Genomic DNA, 22,112 nt, shown 5'->3' with positions numbered 1-22,112 from the left:
CTAGAAGTTAGATATTTGTTTGTCGTTGATAATTTATGTGGTAAAATAACCCATACATAGAGTTGTTATTGTTGTTGTTGTTATTGTAACAGTTGTTTATAAACCTTATTTTGTAAGGTTCGTGTTGACTATTTTTACAGCCACCATTACATGAATTGTATGCATATACTTTATAAATCTATGTTTGAATAAAACAATTTTATAACAGCTACGACCAGTTTGTGCGTGCGTAAGTGATCGTCATTATCAGACCAAGTAACTTTAAAGTAGTGTAAAGAAAAGTGCTGAAGAAAAGAATTATTGAAGTTAGTTCTAGGGCTTCAGGTATGACACTTCCTAATGCCAACGCCCTCTAGTGGTGATCTATAACGTGGCCACATTCACGAAACTTGAAGTGGTGCTGACGTCACGCGTCACTCTTCGCTTTGATACAGACATTAACTCTATTTTGACAATTTCAAACAATGCCCAAGCTTTGCTATGTCCAAGTAGGTGGTATAGATGTTGATCTTAGTGTGATACTCTAGTTTCAAAAGACGCTTAAAAACTCACAGATTTGAGATCATTTCATCTTCTTTCTAACTCTGAGCGCCAATGAACATTGGATATTTGGCGTTATATAAATTTATTAGATAGATAGATAGATAGATAGGTAGATAGATAGATAGATAGATTGATAGATAGATAGATAGTTAGATAGAGAGAGATAGATAGGTAGATAGATAGATAGATAGACAGACATAGATAGATAGATAGATAGATAGATAGATAGATAGATAGAGAGATAGAGAGATAGAGAGATAGAGAGAGGTAGGTATGTAGATAGATAGGTAGATAGATATATAGATAGATAGATAGGTGGGTGGGTAGGTAGGTAGGTAGGTAGGTAGGTAGGTAGGTAGGTAGGTAGGTAGGTAGGTAGATAGATAGATAGATAGATAGATAGATAGATAGATAGATAGATAGATAGATAGATAGATAGATAGATAGATAGATAGATAGATAGTAAGTGAAAACCTTTCACAAAATTTGAATATTCATGATTTTACCCTGATTTACATGTTTGCAATACCTCTTTCATCACATGGCCTTCTTACTTGTCTGTGCATGCCTATATTAGCACACACTTTACAGAACGACAGGTGTATAAACACAGTATTAGGCAGGGCAGCGCATGGTGGTTGCATTGTAACAGTTGACAAGCTTGGCGACAGTGCTATAGAAATGATTAACTTGCAGAAAAAGTGTTAGCGGACAGAGCTCCTTTCAATGGTTTCATGTAAAAGCGTCCCATTAACTGAAAAAGTGTCCGCTCAAATGAAATTGAGAGCACATTTGAAACAATGGAGTAAAACTTGACATTGACTAACAAAAGGCGTGGCTGTTGTCTTACGTAACCGCCTCCTAATACTAGTATTATATAAGCGTCAATCATACAGGGTGCCCTCATATCCTTCCATTTTGCAAATGTTGCATACTCCGAAAGAAATTTCAAAAATCTATCCTGATTTTAACGACGGTTATCTATCCACAATGTCACAATGCTAATGCATTAATACACATATTGCTAATTTAGATTAGTATGGTTTGTACGGAAATCGGGAGTGGCACCCCCTAGATTTATGCAACCCATTGCGAGCATCACAACACCACGAGTGATAGTGCCGAAAACGAGGAAGGTATCGTCGCATTGGAACTTGTTGCATAGTTTTGCAAAATGGATCACTCTTTGGAAAAGAGATGGTTGTTTATTGGTCTGGTGATTTCATGCATCAATGCCATCTCAACGATGGAAAGTAGGTATACGACACGTCACAGTCAGGAGAGCACACGTTTTCATTGTCACTGCCGAGTCTAATAAGTCAGGACCGTATAGCAATCAATAATGTTACAGTGTGTAAACCAGGCCTTGCACTTACTTTAAAGTGTCATGTGTATATATGTATATATGGATGGATGGGTGACGGATAGGTTATTTCGCTTCACCAATCAAAGCTTTTTAATTCCAAATTCTACTTATATTGAAGTGTTGATTTTGTATAAGTTACTTTCCGAGTCAACATTAGTGCCAATATGCAATACTAAATTACGTAATACGGTTATTAGCTTTCGTTCAATATGTACAACAGAAGGATTCCCTCGTTTGATATTCCGTAAACGTGGAAGTTTAAACGCATCAGTCACGGCTCGATCTCCCATGCAGTAATTTGTAGTTTAAAAGCCAATGTCGTTACATCTACGTTGAACAAAGTGTCGACGATCATAAAAGTTGCAAGTTATTGGCTACCCGGCCGAATTATTCAAGCCTTGATCAAAAGCCGCCATAAATTCCAGATGAATGTCGTAGCAGTACATCCGCACTCCACTGGTTGTAAAGCAAAAAACAATCGATACTAGAATGTATTGTTGAGCTTAATTGGAGTCATTGTCTATATAGTGTCTTTTCATGTAACCACAGACAAGTAAAAAAAATTGTCACTCTGTGATTAACTTTGCATAATTTTGGTGGCCTTCAGTAATTACACAGGGAAGGCAGGGGGATACCAGGGGGATACCCGGGCGTTGCGTAAATTTGACCCTCCCCCGATTCCGTCGAGCTAAAAAGTGACCAAATTTCCTTTCTCCAAAACATGACCCTTCCCTTTTGAAATATTTCAAAAACAGGCCAGACGGCATGGAAAATGACGCTAGCGTTAATCCCAGAATCAATGGTTTAAACATGGTTTAAAGGAGCAGCGAGCATGTAATTAATTAATTGATTGAGTGATCGATCGATCGATCGATCGATCGCTCGCTCGATTGATTGATTGATTGATTGATTGATTGATTGATTGATTGATTGATTGATTGATTGATTGATTGATTGATTGATTGATTGATTGATTGATTGATTGATTGATTGATTGCTTGATTGATTGATTGATTGATTGATTGATTGATTGATTGATTGATTGATTGATTGATTGATTGATCGATCGATCGATCGATTGATTGATTGATTGATTGATTGATTGATTGATTGATTGATCGATCGATCGATCGATCGATCGATCGATCGATCGATCGATCGATCGGTCGCTCGGTCGGTCGCTCGGTCGCTCGGTCGCTCGATCGATTGATTGATTGATTTTTTGATTGAATGATTGCTCTATTGATTGAATGATTAATGTTTTGTGGTGAAATAAACTTATTTTTGTGTGATATTGATCAATTGACTGATTGCTTTTTGCGGTTTTATAAACTTTTTTTCTTCCTTCTTTCCCTGGCTAGCTTTCTCTCTGTACAGTTGTATGTAATAATCTCTTTATTGACTAAATAAAAACATCTTGTCCATTCTCCTCGTATCTAAATTAAAACACCCCTAACCTTATAATTACCAGGGGGTTAGCTACTGCCACAATTGTTATCTCTTATCTTCTTGGAGATTATCACACCAAACACACTCTCAGCTGTGTGCAAACTCTCTTTCTTCCTTATTTGAGCATGGCTGAGTATTTGTCCGGAATAATGACATTTTAATATGCAGTTAAACTTTTCTTGTTGACACGTGTCTTATTATCAACAGCTCCTGCAGACTGGAATCAAATGGCGTCAGAAGAATTGCAACGAATGCTTGAACTGGAAAAGTTGAATACAAATACTGCGAAGAACGTCATAGTTTTCCTCGGTGATGGAATGGGTGTTGCTACAGTGACGTCAGCAAGAATTTATAAAGGACAGCAGGAAGGGAAGAACGGAGAAGAGGGTTATTTAGCATTCGAGAAATTACCAAGGACTGCATTGATAAAGGTAAGCAGGTTGATTTCATTTCATGACACTCTCTAACAACCAACGACATTCATCTAATTGCGTATACTCCTATACACACATCTACCTTTCTTGTAACCATGGTAACGAAATGTTTGATACAGACGAACTTCTCTTTAAAAGTGCCTAGCAGTTGAGGGTTTTATGCACCAATAATTTCAGATTGCAGGCATCATTTAATTTGACAAAATTACAATGAAAATCACGAACCCTGAAACAAAATGTCGTAGGTTGGCTAGCTGGACACAAATCTTACCAACAGTGCTACGGTTTGTCGCCTGTCTCAACAAAATATCCTACCAAGAGTGCTACATTGTATCATCTGGCTCAATAAATGTCTCGCTAATAGTGCTACATTTTATCATCTGGCTCAACAGAAATCTTACCAACATTGCTACATTTTATCATCTGGCTCAACAGAAATCTTACCAACATTCACATTTTATCGTCTGGCTCAACAGAAATCTTACCAACATTGCTACATTTTATCATCTGGCTCAACAGAAATCTTACCAACATTGCTACATTTTATCGTCTGGCTCAACAGAAATCTTACCAACAGAGATATTTGTGTCAAACGAAACGGTAAAATGTAGCGGTGTCAATACGATTTTTGTTTTCTGGTTTCGCCAGTTTAATTGTATTTTTTCACATACATACTTACATCCTCTCAGAGTTTCTTTATATAAGCTTACATCTCACTGTTTGATATTTCAGTATACAAAACTGTAGTAGTAATTTTGTCTTGGTAGTGGTGTTATATTGTTTGTGATGTTCTCTTTTAGTCATAGCCATCTATCAAGAACACAGAACACTCAAGAACACTCAAGATTAAGTTAACAACTTTGAATAGTTTTTCAGATTTGAATAAGATTTGAATAACCTTTAAAGTGAAATATGACGTCATGTAAGTTATATGACGTCATATCGAGAATTAAATATCATATCACTTTCATAATGAACTGGGACTTATGAACCTTTTAATACGGCAGTGTTTTCGCCCTTTGAATATTAGACATACACCGTAGATTATCAAGTGCCCGATTCTGCGGGAACAGCGACGGCAATTCTATGTGGTATTAAAACTAACAGTATTGTACTGGGAGTGGATAGCTCAGTGCAAGCTGGTAATTGCAGTTCACAAGCCGGTGCTGAAGTTGACTCAGTATTCAAATTAGCAGTACAAGCAGGTAAGATTACTTTCATACGTTTTTTGTCACTACTTTAGAGAAGTCTTTTTTGAACGAGTCACACAATGTACGTGTTGATGAAATCACGCGAAAGGTTCAATTACCGCGCTCCGTCAAACCCAATGTTACAACCTCGGACCTCTATATATAGTGGTCTGAGTTACAACTAAGCAATGGTGGTCACGCAACAGTAAAATAGTTCTCACGGAACCCAGTGAAGGGTCCAACCACATACTTACAACTCATCTCACTGATCTGTTACAACTCAGTGAATTAATCCAGTCATATAATCAACAACACAAAGAATGGTTCAGCCACAGAATTACAAACCCTTCTCATAACACTATCACAAATTAACAAATTGTTCACAGAAATGCAACCCTTCTCATCGAAGTGTTACCCCAGCCCCGCGCCTTCGTACGTCCGATGGGCGATATGTATTTGTAGGCAGGAAACATGGTTGGACTGATTTGCTGATATATTTGATTGTCACTAAACTCCAAGTGCGGCAACACTAAAACTAATGAGACTTTTTTTGACAGGCAAATCGGCAGGTTTTGTGACAACAGCAAGAATAACACATGCGTCCCCGGCAGCAGGCTATGCTGTCAGTGCACACAGAAACTGGGAATCGTCAACTCAAGGCAACTGCAAGGATATTGCATCTCAACTCATTGAGAGCACTGCAGACTGGCAGGTAAAATGGAGAAGAAAAAGATGCCGCAATTTTAAAGAAATATTATAACACTAATACATTAAAATGTCGTGGTTGAAATACATTGCAAGTAATTTTCAAAGAAGATCGGAACATCTGAAACACTGCACTTGCAAATCGTCATGTTTAGTGTTAGGGTAATAATATCGCAGACTGAGAAGTATTGCCACTCAACAAACAACCCCATATAAAACTTTTTCACTCAATATGACTATTAAAATTGATTGAATTTTCAGGTGCTATTAGGCGGAGGAAGAATGTCATTCCTTCCAAATACAACTAGTGATCCGGAGCATGCAACTAAGTATGGACTACGCTATGATGGACGAGATCTTACCGAAGAATGGAAAAATAACATACCAAGCGGATTACCTGGCCAGTACGTCTGGAAGAAAGATGATTTTGACGCAGTTGATCCCGAAAACACTGACTATTTGTTAGGTAAGGAAGCCAATATAGATTATTTTTCAAATTGTACAGAAACATATCAATGATGAATGTTACAGCGCCAGTCAATGACGTCATTGGTGATGACTATTGTTAATTTCAGGTCTTTTTGAGTACAGTCATATGCAATATGAGGCGAATCGAGCCGCGGATGTTGCCGGTGAACCAAGCCTATCAGAGATGACGGAAAAAGCTATACGCATTTTAAGTAAAAACGTCGAGGGATTCTTTCTGTTTGTTGAAGGTAAGATAAGCGAACAGACGTGAATCACTCCAGGCTCACTCCTTTCATTTTGTTACATCGTTACGTGACACATGTCTCAAATAATTTCGATGTCTTAAGATTTTTTTGGGACACCTTTTCTAAAAATGTGCATGCTTTCATATAACTACTATATACTATTTATGTTGATTTTTGTCTTGAAGTGAATATACAATATCTGTATAGAATCGACAAGATTATGCGTGAATTTACTCTTCAATTTTAATATTAACTGCTACTTTTGGATGCACGTGAAAAATCATTTTAGTGAAGTGTAGGACTCTGTTTGGGAATTTTAGTACTAACTGCGTTCTGATCAAAGGCCGGGCACTGTCACGTTTAGTTGTGGACTACAGTTCCGTAAAACAATTTTAAAATGGCCGTACGACCCGTTACATTAGCGATTTGAAAGTATATATTCAGTTTACCTTACTATAGCTAATGTGAGTCAGGTCTCATGGTTACCAACTTTGACTAAAGGATACAGTATAGAATAAGACATGTAATTCTTAATACCACCCCCCCCCCTCCATCCCTGTGAAGATGAAGAGATTGGTAACCCTGTAGATGACAAAATAACCATAGATTGAAGTGGTATACCAAGTTGGGACAAGGTGGATTTATTACTTGCCCAACACAACACAAAGACAGCATCTACAAACAAAACCACATTTATTACCCACTGTAACCCCACTTTTTGGGCAACCAAATCAAAACAGCATTACGGAAACACTGGAATCTTATAAGCGGAAATAGAATCTCAAATATATTTTTCTCTGATGACTGATGACCGTGGTTTTGCAAAGAAATGGGCTTTCAAAAATTAAAATGTGACAATACTAGAGCGTGACCCACATCAACCATAGTATACATCAAATAGTGCTATTACACAATGTTTACAGATTGAAATCTATAGCAACAATGATACTACATAGAAAATGTAAACTTAACTCATTACTTCATTGTTAAATGGCTATAAGGATGAAAAATGGGGTATTCATTTTAGATTTTCAATAAGCAAAACAACTTTACAAGTAGACTTGGCTGCCCATTCATGATCCATACGGTCATTTTTAACAAATTAAAGACTGGTAAAAAATATAACCCTAATTAGTTCCAGTAGTCAGGTTTGCCACTACGCCGTTGATGTCATATTTGATTTATTTCCTTTTCAATACGATAATGTAACCAATAACATCCTATATTACAGGTGGGAGGATCGACCATGCTCATCACGAAACACGTGCTTATGGCGCCCTCACCGATGCAATTGCCTTTGATGAGGCAGTGGCGAGAGCCTTAGAGTTGGTAGATACAGAGGATACATTGGTCATCGTCACTGCTGACCATAGTCACGTGAACACGATTAGTGGTTATCCTGATAGAGGCAATCCAATATTGGGTAAGGCGTGTCTAGGCAATATCTGTAGAGCTGTTGGTTGGTGGGTTGGTTGGTTGGTTGGTTTGTTTGTTTGTTTGATTGTTTGATTGGTTGGTTGGTTGGTTGGTTGGTTGGTTGGATTGATTAATTGGTTGATTGGTTGGTTGGTTGGTTGGTTGATTGGTTGGTTGGTTGGTTGATTGGTTGCTTGGTTGATTGATTGATTGATTGATTGATTGATTGATTGATTGATTGATTGATTGATTGATTGATTGACTGACTGACTGACTGACTGACTGACTAACTGATTGATTGATTGACTGACTGACTGACTGACTGACTGATTGATTGATTATTTGAATGATTGATTGATTGGTTGGTTGGTTGGTTGATTGATTGATTGATTGATTGATTGATTGATTGATTGATTGATTGATTGATTGATTGATTGATTGATTGATTGATTGATTGATTGATTGATTGATTGATTGATTGATTGATTGATTGATTGATTGATTGATCATATTAGTTATAGAATACTTGTGATGTGGTAATGTGTTGTTAGTCAATGGCAATGATGTACTGTATTTGGGCAATGGCTGCTAGAGTACAGCCAATCCCGTGGCGTATAATAGACTCCAAGTCACCATGTTAGAATAGAAGACCGACGGTAATATTAGAAAATCTGGCAGATGGGTCTTGGTCCATGCAGGGCGAGACGTTTATAAACGCTAGTCAGCAACATAGCAATCTACAGCTAACGCTTGATTCCACATATCTCTGTTATATTTCCAGGAACATCGTCTTCAAATACAGAAGACGGGTTACCCTACACAACAGTATCCTATGCCAATGGACCAAGTGGAATTAAAGTGGTGAGAAGTTATGAAGAGACGGGTATGCGACCAAACATTACAGGGGTTGATACAGGTGAGTAACTCAACTACCGTTATGAAAATATGGTAATCAAAATTGTTTAAAAAAAGGAGCTGCTGTCGTTTGCGATGGTATCAGGGTATATTATTCATGAAACTGTCGTTTTCACTGTATGTAATAAGCACTTAGGAGCAATGAAAATTAATCATGCATTTATGATGACTCCCATGAGGCAATGTGGCCCAGAGTGAAAATCTCTAAATGAGGCCTAAAGTTCATTCTGATGTTTCTCTGAAATGGCGCGTAATTTGTAAGTTATGTAAAATCTCTACAATACCCAAAATTTATGAAAGTGTCTTTATTTCATGGAGTGGTGTCCCCCTTTAAAATCTTAACGAGTTTTGAATGTTTCGTATCTTACAGCGGCAGCCGACTATCTGCAAGAGTCACTTGTACCAATGGCCTACGAGACACACGCTGGTGACGATGTCGCCATTTATGCTGATGGACCATACTCTCACTTGTTCCAGAGTGTTCACGAGCAACATTACATCGCCCACGTTATTAAATATGCATCAAAACTCGGTGAATATGAAAACAGACCGACTTCCGGAAGTAAGCAACATTGTATGGTTAATTGGATATTAACACAAGAATGACAAAAAGTTTAAAATATGACGAATTTACAATTTCGAGGGTATTCATGTATTAAGCATATCGCAAGAGTAGCGTAATGCAACGACTCCTTCAACTTAGGCTAGTCCTGTTATACATAGTAATACTTTTTAAAGGCAAACAGAACATATATCTACCCTCAAAACAACACACGTTCATATTACATTTTCAATATATTTCACTTCCCAGGTACAAGAACTGGTTCCTGTGTGATCCTGACACAGCTATTGGTATGTGTTCTCTTACTGTTCATATGAACATGAAGCTGTCTGTGGTGTCAACCGCAAGCTGATGAAGAAAACATCCACATTTTTTATGTCATTAACACCAATATTTTTTATTTGTTGTATACATATGTAGACAGAGAGGTAGCTATGATAAATTTTCATTAAATTAGTTGCAAGACAACAATTTATATTCCCCCTTTCCCCTTAGCTATTGGTGTACATATTTATCTGGTAAATGTATTTGAAATTTGTAAATTATTATGTTGGGAATGAAATTCTTATATATTTTTATAAATAAAAATATTGACGTAACCCTGGAAATTTGAGCTTATACCAGATCAGTGTTACATTAGATGAGATCTCCCCCCCCCCACCCCCACCCTAGCTCTACATACTCCTGTTGAAACTATACATACCGCCCATAGGGTCTGCTTTTACGAACATCGTTGTCTGAAACGGGATGGTTTATTATCACTGGAAAGGCGTTTACACCGAAGGTTCATATCGGTTGTGCGTGTGGACTCATAACTGTAGCAACGGTTAGAATTCTTCCATTCGCTATAATTGTTCATTTTCACTCTGAATCGCTGGTAATGAGAATGACGTCACAACAGTACTAGTATAGCAGCCACAGTGGTTTCATTGAATATGTAACATGCTACAGGTACGTTGTTTATGGAATCAAAAGATGTCTTGCTTTGAAGTGGTAAAATTTTAATGGGAATTGAATTTATTTTTGTGGGGTTTTTTTCTACTTGTAAACACAGTTTAATACACGAAACAACGATATAGATCAAGTCAGTCATTAAGTCCAATACGGTGTGTTATGGTATCGTGACGTACAGGAAGTGGCTTGTAAACAAACCGGGTAAATACAAGTAATCATTTTTACTGTAAAGTGTTTATGCATGGCGATGTTTCAATACAAATATATTTTAGGAGGAAGCGACAACCACATACACCAGCTGGACGTGAGTAAGTGAACACTTGTGTTTATTCATGACTAATTTGTTTACAAATCACTCCTTGTGTACAATAATAAAAACTGTTTACCCACTTTTCTGCAATTATTGAATTACAAACACGGACTTCTACGTTGTTAGTGTTGTTTTATTAACTAAAAATCCAAATAAATACCCATTTCTCGTCCATATGATATTATCTTTGATACATGCGATGCTCAATACAGAGAATTTCTTCCCATTTCATACTGCAAATGACTCCAACATCGGTCAACCTCTCTCACGGCTGGTGAGGGCGGAGCGACATGACGTATCTTACAGTCTAGTATTTCTGCTTACTAGGTAGTCTATCTGCTAGACCTCGGATGTTCTTCCGATAGAATACGACACACGACCGAACATCGCTATCGAGGATGGAACATCCAGGTATTCAGGCAAGTCCTCACTGCGATCTTCGTTCGCTTGTAGTATCGAAAGAAAGCCCGAACCTCTAGCAGCAAGACTACTTACTAGGCTGGTTTGGCGATTGTTTCATTTAGACTGAAGTCACACGGAGACATTTTTGCTTTCTCAATGTCTCACTTTTATTAAAGAAGTTTATTTCGCTCCATCATTATCTTTGCGGTGAACTGATCAGTAATTTATATAGACTCGGTTACCCAGACTCTCACCGCTGAGAGCTCTTCTACGAGACCACCCAGACGAGAGCCCAAACAACTCTTGCTTGAGGAGGTCTCGTAGGCAGAGCCACAGCGGCGAGAGTCTGGGTAACCGAGACTATAATTTATGCAGATTGAATAAATACAATATTATGTAACTGTTCTTGATTATATGGTCTTGGGCATCCGATTCACTAACAAAAATCCACATTTTCAGATTATCTGCAACTACGGGCACATCACGTTACTGGCATATCACTTTGGTATATACATACTAGTGGTCTGTAAGGTATGTCGTGACGAGGCGCCCTCACACATCGCGCAACCTCTACAGAGTAGGCCGGTGAGGGCGGAGCGATACGTGAATGTCAGATTATGTGTCATTGAGAGTAACAATGCTTGCTGAGGAGAAATTAAGATGATTTTCTAAAATATGTGTTTAGTTCTATGTTGGTTGTGTATTCTAGTCTACACCAGGAGAAAGCAGTCCTAATGTCTTCCCTTTTAAAAAATAGAAGGAAGAAAATCTGTGTTGGATTTGTAAAAGGGCTCGCGGCTCATAGTCCTAGGACCATTAAGGATATAAACGAATGTTTTCCATGACTATATAGGTCAAAGGTCGAGGATTTTACAAAACTGAGAATTTGATTAACACTTAGAGTTTAAAAGAACGTTTTAATCACGTGCACGGTTAAAGGGGAACGACAATCCAGGAAATAGACATTTTCATAAACTCTGGGCTCTGGAAAGTAATTTCATGTTTTAACATCGCATAACTTTCGCGTCATTGCTTAGAAACCCTAAATTGATACTAATTTCATAATCATTGTCCTAGCTGTGGTCAAGCATTGCCTCATGGGAGTTAACAGATATAGATATGTGTAAGCTGAACAATGAATATTAATGACTCTTTATATGTAGGTCAATAATAAGCACTTAGGAGTCATTAGATATGCATTTATCATCTAATTCATAATTATGCACGTCTACTGACTCCCACGGAACAACACTGGGCCACAAACAATAAAAGTGAAAAAAAAAAGTTTCAGTTTTGTGTTTCTTGGCGGCAATCACGTGAACTTTATATGATGTTAAACAGTGAAATGATCCTCAAAATTCCAATGTTTAAAAAAAATGTCTTATTTCCTGAAATGGCGTTCGACTTTAAAGTTGCCATATGGATGAGGATTGGGTATTTATTTTGGATTTTTGACTTTATAAAAACAATTTTATCATGGCTCCTACTTGTAAAATCAATGTGTAACAATATATGCCAAGTCTGTCAATAAATGCAAAAGCATAATAAATATGTAAAATGTTTGTCATTGTACGTACAATAACAAACTTTTTACATATATTTTTAGCTTTCTGCTCTGTATTAAGTTACAAACACGAACTTTGTTAATGTTGTTTCACATTGATTTTTCAAATAGGAAGCCATGATAAAATTGTTTTATATATCAAAATTCCAAAATAAATACCCAATTCTCATCCATATGACCACTTTAATAATCATGAGTGTAAACACTCTTCCGACATCTATGTTCTCAGTGAAGTTGGATATTGTTTATGATAGTAAGAAATATACCAATGGTTATAAACAACGTTGAAGGAATTCTTGAGGCTGCAAGACAAAAAGAAAGTGATGTCTTATTAATCTGTTTCCCGCCAAAAACGTCTACTTTATCAGTTTCACTCAAGTAACAAAATACAAACAAGTAAGTGACCCCTCAGAAGACATCTTCTAAAGCCCTTGTGATTTAAAATGATGTTTCTTGTTTTGTAATCATACTGGGTATCGCCACTGAGAAAAAATTATGATACCACGTGACTCTCAAAAGTACCAACTTTTGCACTTGTAACAACTGGCCGACTACCATCATCATTCAATTAAAAAGATTCCATGATTTGATTTCTAAACTTGTCTCACCAGCTGAAATAGTCCCGTCACACCCATGTCTGTCTTCATGTTCAGCTAAACACGCTGCATACTTGATGACGTGGGCAATGTAGTTTTGTTCGTAGACACCCTGAAATAGGTGAGAGTATGGACCGTCTGCGTGTAGTGATATGTCTTCACCGCCATGTGTTTCCCATTGTAGGTTGACCAGTGACTGCTGTAGGTAGTCTTCATTTTCTGAATGGCCAGATCAGAGAATGACGTGAAAGTTTGACTAGATCGGTCAGTCGTTCTTATTCAGAGAGGGACAAAGTTTAGGCTTTCTCCTAACTGTATAACTTTACGTTATGGGGACCCAGATGTCACTTTTGCCTGCACGTACACGCCCTATTTAATCTTGACAGTGGTATGCACTTCACATATCTTGAAACAGTGGTCACACAGTTACTGTGAGATTAGAGAAGAAAAGTAAGTTGCGCAGAGTCAGACTTTACTAATAACACTTAAACAACTTTCAAGCGTGGAAAAACGTTTTACCTGTGTCAGTTCCTGTGATATTTTGTCTGTAGCCGGTGTCGACTATACTTTGGGTTACCTCGACTGCACTTGGACCATTAGCATAACCGAGAGTTGTATATGGAAGACCATCGTCTGCTATGTCACCGGAAGGACCTTTGGGGAGAAAGAAAATTACCAACATGCCTATCACGTGACTATCACATTTACTCATTCCATATTTTGAATTTTAAACGACTGTATATTTATATAATTGTTTCATTGGTTTGGGACATTTGTTTGTAGATGTATGTGTTTGGTTAGAAAGCATTTGATTTACGAACGGGATAGCATAGTGCAGCTTACCATTTTCCCAGGAAAATTTGAGAAAACTATACGACAGCTTTATGAAAATTCCTATGGTACGTATGCATATGAAAAGTTGAATTCTGATCCACCGTAAAACTATCCATGAGAGTACTGAAATTAATACATAATACGGAATTTGCATTTTGAGTGAAGCAGGTCGACCAGTTAGTTTATTTAATATGGAGGCTAGGTTGCTATAAAACATTCAAAGGTACTCTTCACCTGGAGAGTAGAACAAGTCGCCAACAAGTACAGAGAACACAATGATATGTAAAGTTTTACGATTGTTGTTTTACATGTACCTAGAATTGGATTCCCTCTTACTGGGTAACCACTAATTGAGACCACGTGGCCGTGATCAGCTGTTACGATGGTCAAAGTATCTTTCGTGTCCGTCATTTCTAACGCCTTCGCTATGGAATCATCAAACGCCAATGTGTCGGTGAGGGCGCCATAGGCTCTTGTATCATGGTGAGCATGATCGATTCTACCAGCTGGACAAGGGGAAAATGGGAAGAGAAAAAAGTCATTATCTTTAAAGAAGATTTAGATGAATTATTATCGACAATTTCACTTTTACTAAATGTAAAGGGAACAATTCCTCTCCGTGAAATATATCGGTGCCTAGATATTTCAATTGTACCAATCAGATTTGTAATATGTGTGTGGTGATAAAGATATCGTTCTGCCAAGTCTCCTGTCCTTGTGATGACAATACTCTCTAAATGTTGAATCTCACCTTCGACGAAAAGGAAGAATCCCTTCTCATTACTCTTCAACATCAGTATGGCTTTTTCAACCATCTCCGTTAGACTTGGTTCGCCGGCGGTGTCGTCATCTCTATCGGCCTCATACTGCATATGACTTGGTTCAAACAGTCCTAAAGACATAGGGTTTTATTATTATTTTACATAATTTAAATATTAATTGCCTGTTGAAAGTACCCTCCCCCTCCCTTCTCTGGGAGATACATAGATGGTTCTGATGTAGTAGAACTCCACACTCTAGTCGTTACATTGACATTGAATTAACAGACAGACAGACAGACAGACAGACAGACAGACAGACAGACAGACAGACATCATACATACATACATACATACATACATACATACATACATACATACATACATACATACATACATACATACATACATACATACATACATACATACATACATACATACATACATACATACATACATACATACATACATACATTCCTTCAACTTCAAAAAAAGTCGGTTGTAGTCCTTGAACCCTTAGGTACAAGCTCAGACCACTACATATTTTTAGTGGTCTGAGGTACAAGCTAGGGAGGGACTATGTGGAATTACACATACATACATACATACATACATCTTACAAGATGATAGCTAAGCTGCGAACACAAACAATTACAGCTGATACGACTGTGATGTTCTAATCCTACATTTCTATCAAGAAGTTCTAGTTCTGGCTGTCAGATCGAGACTGAATCCAAAAGAAAAAGCGTGTACTAGACATATGCATTGGAAAATTCTAACAAAAATTGTAAAATTAACCGAATGTTAAACATTTTACCGAAGAGATAATCAGTCTCATGTGGGTCGACTGCATCAAAGTCGTCTTTCTTCCAAACGTATGTTCCCACCATATTTTCGGGAATTTTGTCCTGCCACTCAGCCAGTAGGTCACGACCGTCTGTCCTTCGTCCCATTGATGCCGGATACTCGGGATCGGCGATATCATTTGTCATGAACTCTCTTCTACCACCGCCAAGTACTACCTAAGATTGTAAGTGCAAAGAGAAGTTTTATTTCTGGATGCACAATGTCTTATATAACTCACCATCAAGATTTCATTATCCAATATTTTTCATCGTTCAGCCAAGGAAAATACCGGTGGCATATATCCAGGGCCTTGTTACGACGAGTCGAAGATGATGGCTGACTAGCCCTTCAATATCGCGAGTACTTTTAGACTGAATGGAGAAAGCATAATTATAAGCTGAATTTAAGAACAAAAATGTGAAGAAAAAAACGGAGATTCTAAACCTTTAGACTCGTATTTCGAACACCGCAGATTCAATGACGTAGACGCGCTTTATCGTGACGTAGAACAACCAGGATACAAATTCCCATATTGACATACATAACAGCTTACCATACACTGTTGAGGAGTTTTTGACTGAATGGAATTTTGCAACATGTTTGATAACTACTGCCTCTAACTGCAATGTTATTTTTATTACTATCCCTACTTTGATGTATTCTATACAGAAGTAACTCAAACTTTTTCTTGTCTTTTTTTCTTGTCTTGTCCATGATTTTTTTAGTGTGTAAATTGTTCAAGTTTCCATACTGTACTGACCTGGTAATCGGTACAGTGCTCGATAAGTTGAGCAGCAATATCAGCACAGTCGCCACCGGCTGAACTCTCCCAATCTCGATCAGCACAATGTGAATATACAGAAGCTGGGGAGGCATGAGTAATTCTAGCAGTCGAAATGATACCAGCAGATTTTCCTGTAGAAAAAATAGCCAATCGAGTGGATTATTACAATAGAAGCCAATTAACCTGAAACAAAACGTCGTCTGACGGACTCGACAATAATCTTACTAACATTGCCATACTCGTCTGGCTCGATAGTAATTTTACAAAAACACTGCTACATTTCATCACCTGGCTCGATACAGTTAAAAAGACGAAACCTGAACCAAAACGTCGTGTGGCTCAATGAAAATCTTGGTACATGGTAGCACTGCTACATATTATCATCTGGCTCTACAAAATGTTTACCAACAGTGCTACAGTTTCATGAGTTTATCGCCTTCCTCGACGAATATATCTTTTAGTAAGATTTTTGTTGAGCCAGCAGACGATAAAATGTAGCAGTGTTAGTCAGATTGTGTCGAGCCATACGACGTTTTATATGATATTGCTACATTGTATCACTTCGCTTGATAAAAATCTTGCCAAGTCGATGCATTGGCATTGCATGTCATTGATACTAATACCTTTCGGCTATATATTGCAGTTGTATTGTAAAGATGGCGTGTGGGTGAGATGGGGTGGAGGCGAGTACAGTACCTGCGATACTTGCAATTTTGAATACAGAGTCGATCTCGGCACCTTTAGTTGAGTCACAGTCGTATCTTAGTGCAGAATCGTCCACTCCAACCACTCCACTCTTAGTTTTAATACCACTTAAAATCGCTGTTGCTGTACCAGATGAATCTGGGACTTGGTAGTCGGTATTGTACGTCTAAAATTTGTAAAAGCAAAGATATGGGCGAAGTTTCAACAAAAATATAATGTTGTAGTAAATGGTAAAGGCAAATTTGAAATGATGTGAATGAACCGTAAGGGTATATATATATATATATATATATATATATATATATATATATATATATATATATATATATATATATATATATATATATATATATATATATATATATATATATATATATATATATATATATATATATATATATAAATCTTCAACCGCAACACCGTTAAAATCAGTTACAGCTGCATGAATAACATCAAGCATGTCATCAACAACCACAACAAACGCATCCTTATTTCACACGAACGCACCAACACCACCGTAAACAGCTCCAATGCCAATAAAACATGCAACTGTCGGCAAAAGAAAACATGCCCGCTCAACGAAAACTGCCTACAGAAATCCGTAATCTACCAAGCAGCCGTCACACGCAAGGACAACGACATTACAGAAACATACATCGGGCTCACAGAAAACGAGTTTAAGACAAGGTACAGAAACCACACAGCATCATTCCGACACACTAAACATAGGAACTCCACGGAACTCAGCAAACATATCTGGACCCTCAAGGATAAAAACATCGACCACTCCACTTCCTGGCGACCACTTTCATCCCACCCAACCTACAATAGCGCAAGCAAGAAGTGCAATTTATGCCTCAAAGAAAAGTTCTTTATTATCTGCCGACCCGAACTATCCACATTAAACAAACGAAATGAACTTGTATCCTCTTGTCGCCATCGAAATAAAACATTGTTGTGTAACACCTGACCCATCGCACACATAATTGACACCTTTTGTACAAACAAAAGCACCACTCAACACCCTAGGTAAATCCCGCCTTACACCACATGATTTATACGAGGTATATTCAGTACATCAACATCTCCTGACGAGTGATTTACTCACGAAACAGGCTTGTAGAGACGAAAAACCCGACTTGATTTTCTTCTACCCTCAATATATATATATATATATATATATATATATATATATATATATATATATATATATATATATATATATATATATATATATATATATATATATATATATATATATATATATATATATATATATATATATATATATATATATATGTTGAGGGTAGAAGAAAATCAAGTCGGGTTTTTCGTCTCTACAAGCCTGTTTCGTGAGTAAATCACTCGTCAGGAGATGTTGATGTACCACTGACTTCCTATATACATATATATATATATATATATATATATATATATATATATATATATATATATATATATATATATATATATATACATATATATATCTGTGTGTGTGTGTGTGTGTGTGTGTGTGTATGTGTGTGCATGTATGCATGTATGTAGGTAGGTAGGTAGGTAGGTAGGTATGTAGGTAGGTATAAAATGCATATATATAGTACATATATTCCTAGATTGGCGATGGTGTTAGCCAAAATAGTAAGAATGGTAAGGAAAGGGAAACGCGTATAGGTGCATGAATGCTGCCCTCAATTACAAACTATGTCGATTTTCTGTGTCAGCTGTTATCTTATTTATACCATCGACCCAGGACAACCCCTTGGCTGCATCAAGACAAAATGTCAATGGTCAAACATCGCGACAACTGTCAGTCATTTATCAAAGTACTATCTCTGGACTCCATCTTTAGTATATCATGTGTATGTTTGTGACATCGCCAACACTACGAGGTAGCAATAAACAAATAAATTGTACATCAACATGTGATTAGGACTAACATAAATACTAGTGTACTGCGTCAGACATGCATAACCTTTGACCTTTTCCAATTCCGGGTCATTGCAATGGTGTCACATAGGATCATTATTTTGTTCTAGGCTAACTTTTTCTCTAGTTCTGCCAAACAACCAGTTTCACAGTTAGTAAGTCTCATATAGTTGCAGTTTTAAAAATACAGAAAGAGATGGAGGGATAGGATAGGATATAGGATGGGATGGGGGTGGGAAGGGATGGGATGGAATGGGATAGGATAGGATAGAGTAGAATACAGTACAGTGCAGGACAGTACAGGACAGTGCAGTGCAGTATAGGACAGTACAGTGCAGAGCCGTGCACAGTACAGACAGTATAATGTAGTACTATAGAAACCTATCCTACTTTACGGTTTTCCATTTACTTTCACCTCACCATATTTGGATGGCTACATTATATAGACTGAGCTAGTTGAATGAAGAATAAAAAAGATGAAACCACTTTCGGATATGTGGTCATCAGCTTACTTTTATAAGAGCAGACCTTGGTAAACTTTCAAACGCTAACACTGCTTCTTCCCCAGGATTTCCTTCCAGTTGTCCCTTGTAAATTCTTGCTGCTGTCATTGTAGGAATACCCATTCCATCTCCCAGAAATACGATAACGTTCTTTGCTATATTGGTATTAAGAACTTCTAGATCCAGCGCCCTTTCCAGGTCAATCTTGGCCCATTCATTCCAATCCTCTGCAGCTAATTATATGAGATACAGAAGACTAACTACTGGTTTGAGATGAGGAGAAGAAGAAGAACACGATGATGATGATGATGATGATGATGATGATGATGATGATGATGATGATGATGATGGTGATGGTGATGGTGATGGTGGTGGTGGTGGTGGTGGTGGTGGTGGTGGTGGTGGTGGTGATGATGATGATGATGATGATGATGATGATGATGATGATGATGATGATGATGATGATGATGATGATGATGATGATGATGATGATGATGATGATGATGATGATGATGATGATGATGACGACGACGACGACGATGGTGATGATGTCAAGTATTTTCACAGGTGTTTATTTAAAAACAAACAAACCATGTTATATGTAAAAACAAGCTTAATCACTAGTATGTACTTTAGAATTCAACCGAAAACCACAAATCATCCTTTGTTCTGTCTACAGAATAAAAAGGGAAGTCTGTAGACGTAAATCATATGAATCATAATGATTTACGACTTAATATACCCCAATGTTGCTGTTCAATATCTGAATTGTTTTACTCAATTACGCTTCAAAACTGTTAATATTTAATGAGCCGTTGACATATGTAATATGGCAAGGTCAAGATCATGGTAACCAATAGGTACACACTCCCATGAGAATGTTATACAGGTTATGGTCAATGACGTCTCGTATGACCAAAACACTGTCATATGCCAACAAAAGTACAAACGTATCACTATTCCTATATCATAATTGTATTGGTCAACGAGGTGAAATATAGATGCTCAAAGGCTCATGAGTGCAAGTACACATGTTCAAACATGTTTCGAGTAAAGTATATACTTTTGTCAATGTCCATGTATGGCTGTGTCCAGACTTGCGATTGAACTCTAATGAAATTTGCGCTTTCGATTATATATTTCTGAAGTAGTTTCAATTTTGGAAAAGTTTGAGCACTGTCTTCATTGTAATATCTGACTGCGGTTTATGATGACTTTATTACAAAAGTTCACACACCACAATGTTGCGAGGTACTGATTTTAAGTGTAGTCGCATCTGTGGTGACTCTAAGGGTATCTCGTATAGGAAGTGAAGACTTTTTGAGAGAAAACTGATTGTCATACTTACGTTGAGATAAAGAGTCGTCAAAAAAACTACAGCTGCAAATCACCGCCAAGATGTAAAGTTTGAACGAACAGCTCTGAATCCGTGCCATGGTGTTTTACTGCCTAAGTTGTACCGAACTACTGTAATGTGTTACCAATGGTCAAGTGGTCTGAACTGTAGCAAGTCTGCCAGTATATACACCGACGAATTCTTATCAGCATTTAGTGCCCGATAGTTACCTGTTTATCTCAGTCGCAGTGACACATTCAGATAAAATTTTAGATAAAAGGGTCGAAATAGGAAACTTTTCTGAATACCATTTTTATTTCTGTCATTCAAACATTGTGTGCATCCAAAACCGAAGTGAGAGGACAGTGGTTGATCAGTTGGTCGATGTACATGCTTAGTATAAAGTTACAGCTAAGTTGACTGATAGCGTTTGATAAAGTCGAAATATGGTCAAGTGAGACATTCAGAGCCTTGATCAATGAAGTACGTGGCCAACTGCCCTCGTTGATTTATAATGGCCATTTAAGAATGGTTGGAATAATAAAATAATAAGAAGAAAATGCTTATTAAAATTATATTCGAAGTACAACAAATCTTGGACATGATTGATGCGGTGAGGGGGGGGGGGGTTACTGTATCAAAGCTAAAAAGGTTAGCAGTTTTCGTAATATTATCGACATCATTCAAAAATGAGCAATTTACAGGTTTTAATATACAGAAAATTGGTCTGTAAACAAATCCACGAGTTCATGTCTCTCTTGTAGTTTATGTCCGATACAACCAAAACCTCCTCACGTGCAAATACTGTATACCCGCGTGACGTTGTGATGTATAAACAAGATATACATGTAGCTTATAATTTGCTAACCGCCCCCCCCCCCCAGCAGCATTTGAGACATGTTTGAGACTGAGCTACAGAGCTAATCGCTATTGTAATGTGTTCAGTTTTATCGCGTTATTATCATCATATTATTTGGTCAATGTCTCAACGATTCATCAGCTCTATCTCTGTCAGTTCACGACAGTAAATGGTGACTAATACTGACCCAGGATGTCCCCTTATACCTCCATGATATACTGCATTAATGAGTTACTGCATTTAATGATTTGTGACGCAATACTGGCTATGTTGAAAGTATACAATGGCAACAAATCACTCGGCCAAACAAACACAGACTACACATTCTTGCATTTGCAAAATATTGATTACAACAAAAGCGCTTGAAACATCAATCATCACAAGAGACTTAACGGTAAATTAAATTGTACAGTGACAATGGGGTCTATCATACATCACTACA

General features: G+C 37.4%; 2 protein-coding genes across 2 annotated transcripts; one reads left to right on the top strand and one right to left on the bottom strand.

Moving 5' to 3' along the window:
* Positions 1–1,717: 1,717 nt before the first annotated feature.
* On the top strand, positions 1,718–9,610 carry LOC144443002 (alkaline phosphatase, tissue-nonspecific isozyme-like). The gene is made up of 10 exons (XM_078132375.1): positions 1,718–1,796; positions 3,527–3,789; positions 4,823–4,997; positions 5,540–5,694; positions 5,949–6,153; positions 6,263–6,403; positions 7,632–7,823; positions 8,598–8,732; positions 9,102–9,293; positions 9,543–9,610. Exons 1-10 carry the CDS (start codon positions 1,718–1,720, stop codon positions 9,608–9,610), a joined length of 1,605 nt encoding a protein of 534 aa, XP_077988501.1.
* Positions 9,611–13,087: 3,477 nt separating this feature from the next.
* LOC144443001 (alkaline phosphatase-like) lies at positions 13,088–20,911 on the bottom strand. Its single transcript, XM_078132374.1, has 9 exons — positions 20,824–20,911; positions 19,485–19,708; positions 17,038–17,212; positions 16,318–16,472; positions 15,529–15,733; positions 14,705–14,845; positions 14,268–14,459; positions 13,639–13,773; positions 13,088–13,338 (listed from the first exon to the last, which is right to left on the bottom strand). Exons 1-9 carry the CDS (start codon positions 20,909–20,911, stop codon positions 13,088–13,090), a joined length of 1,566 nt encoding a protein of 521 aa, XP_077988500.1.
* Positions 20,912–22,112: the final 1,201 nt, after the last annotated feature.

Source organism: Glandiceps talaboti, chromosome 12 (genome assembly GCF_964340395.1).
Source record: "Glandiceps talaboti chromosome 12, keGlaTala1.1, whole genome shotgun sequence".
Taxonomy (NCBI): Eukaryota; Metazoa; Hemichordata; class Enteropneusta; family Spengelidae; genus Glandiceps; species Glandiceps talaboti.
This window is presented reverse-complemented; position numbering and strand designations above follow the sequence as displayed.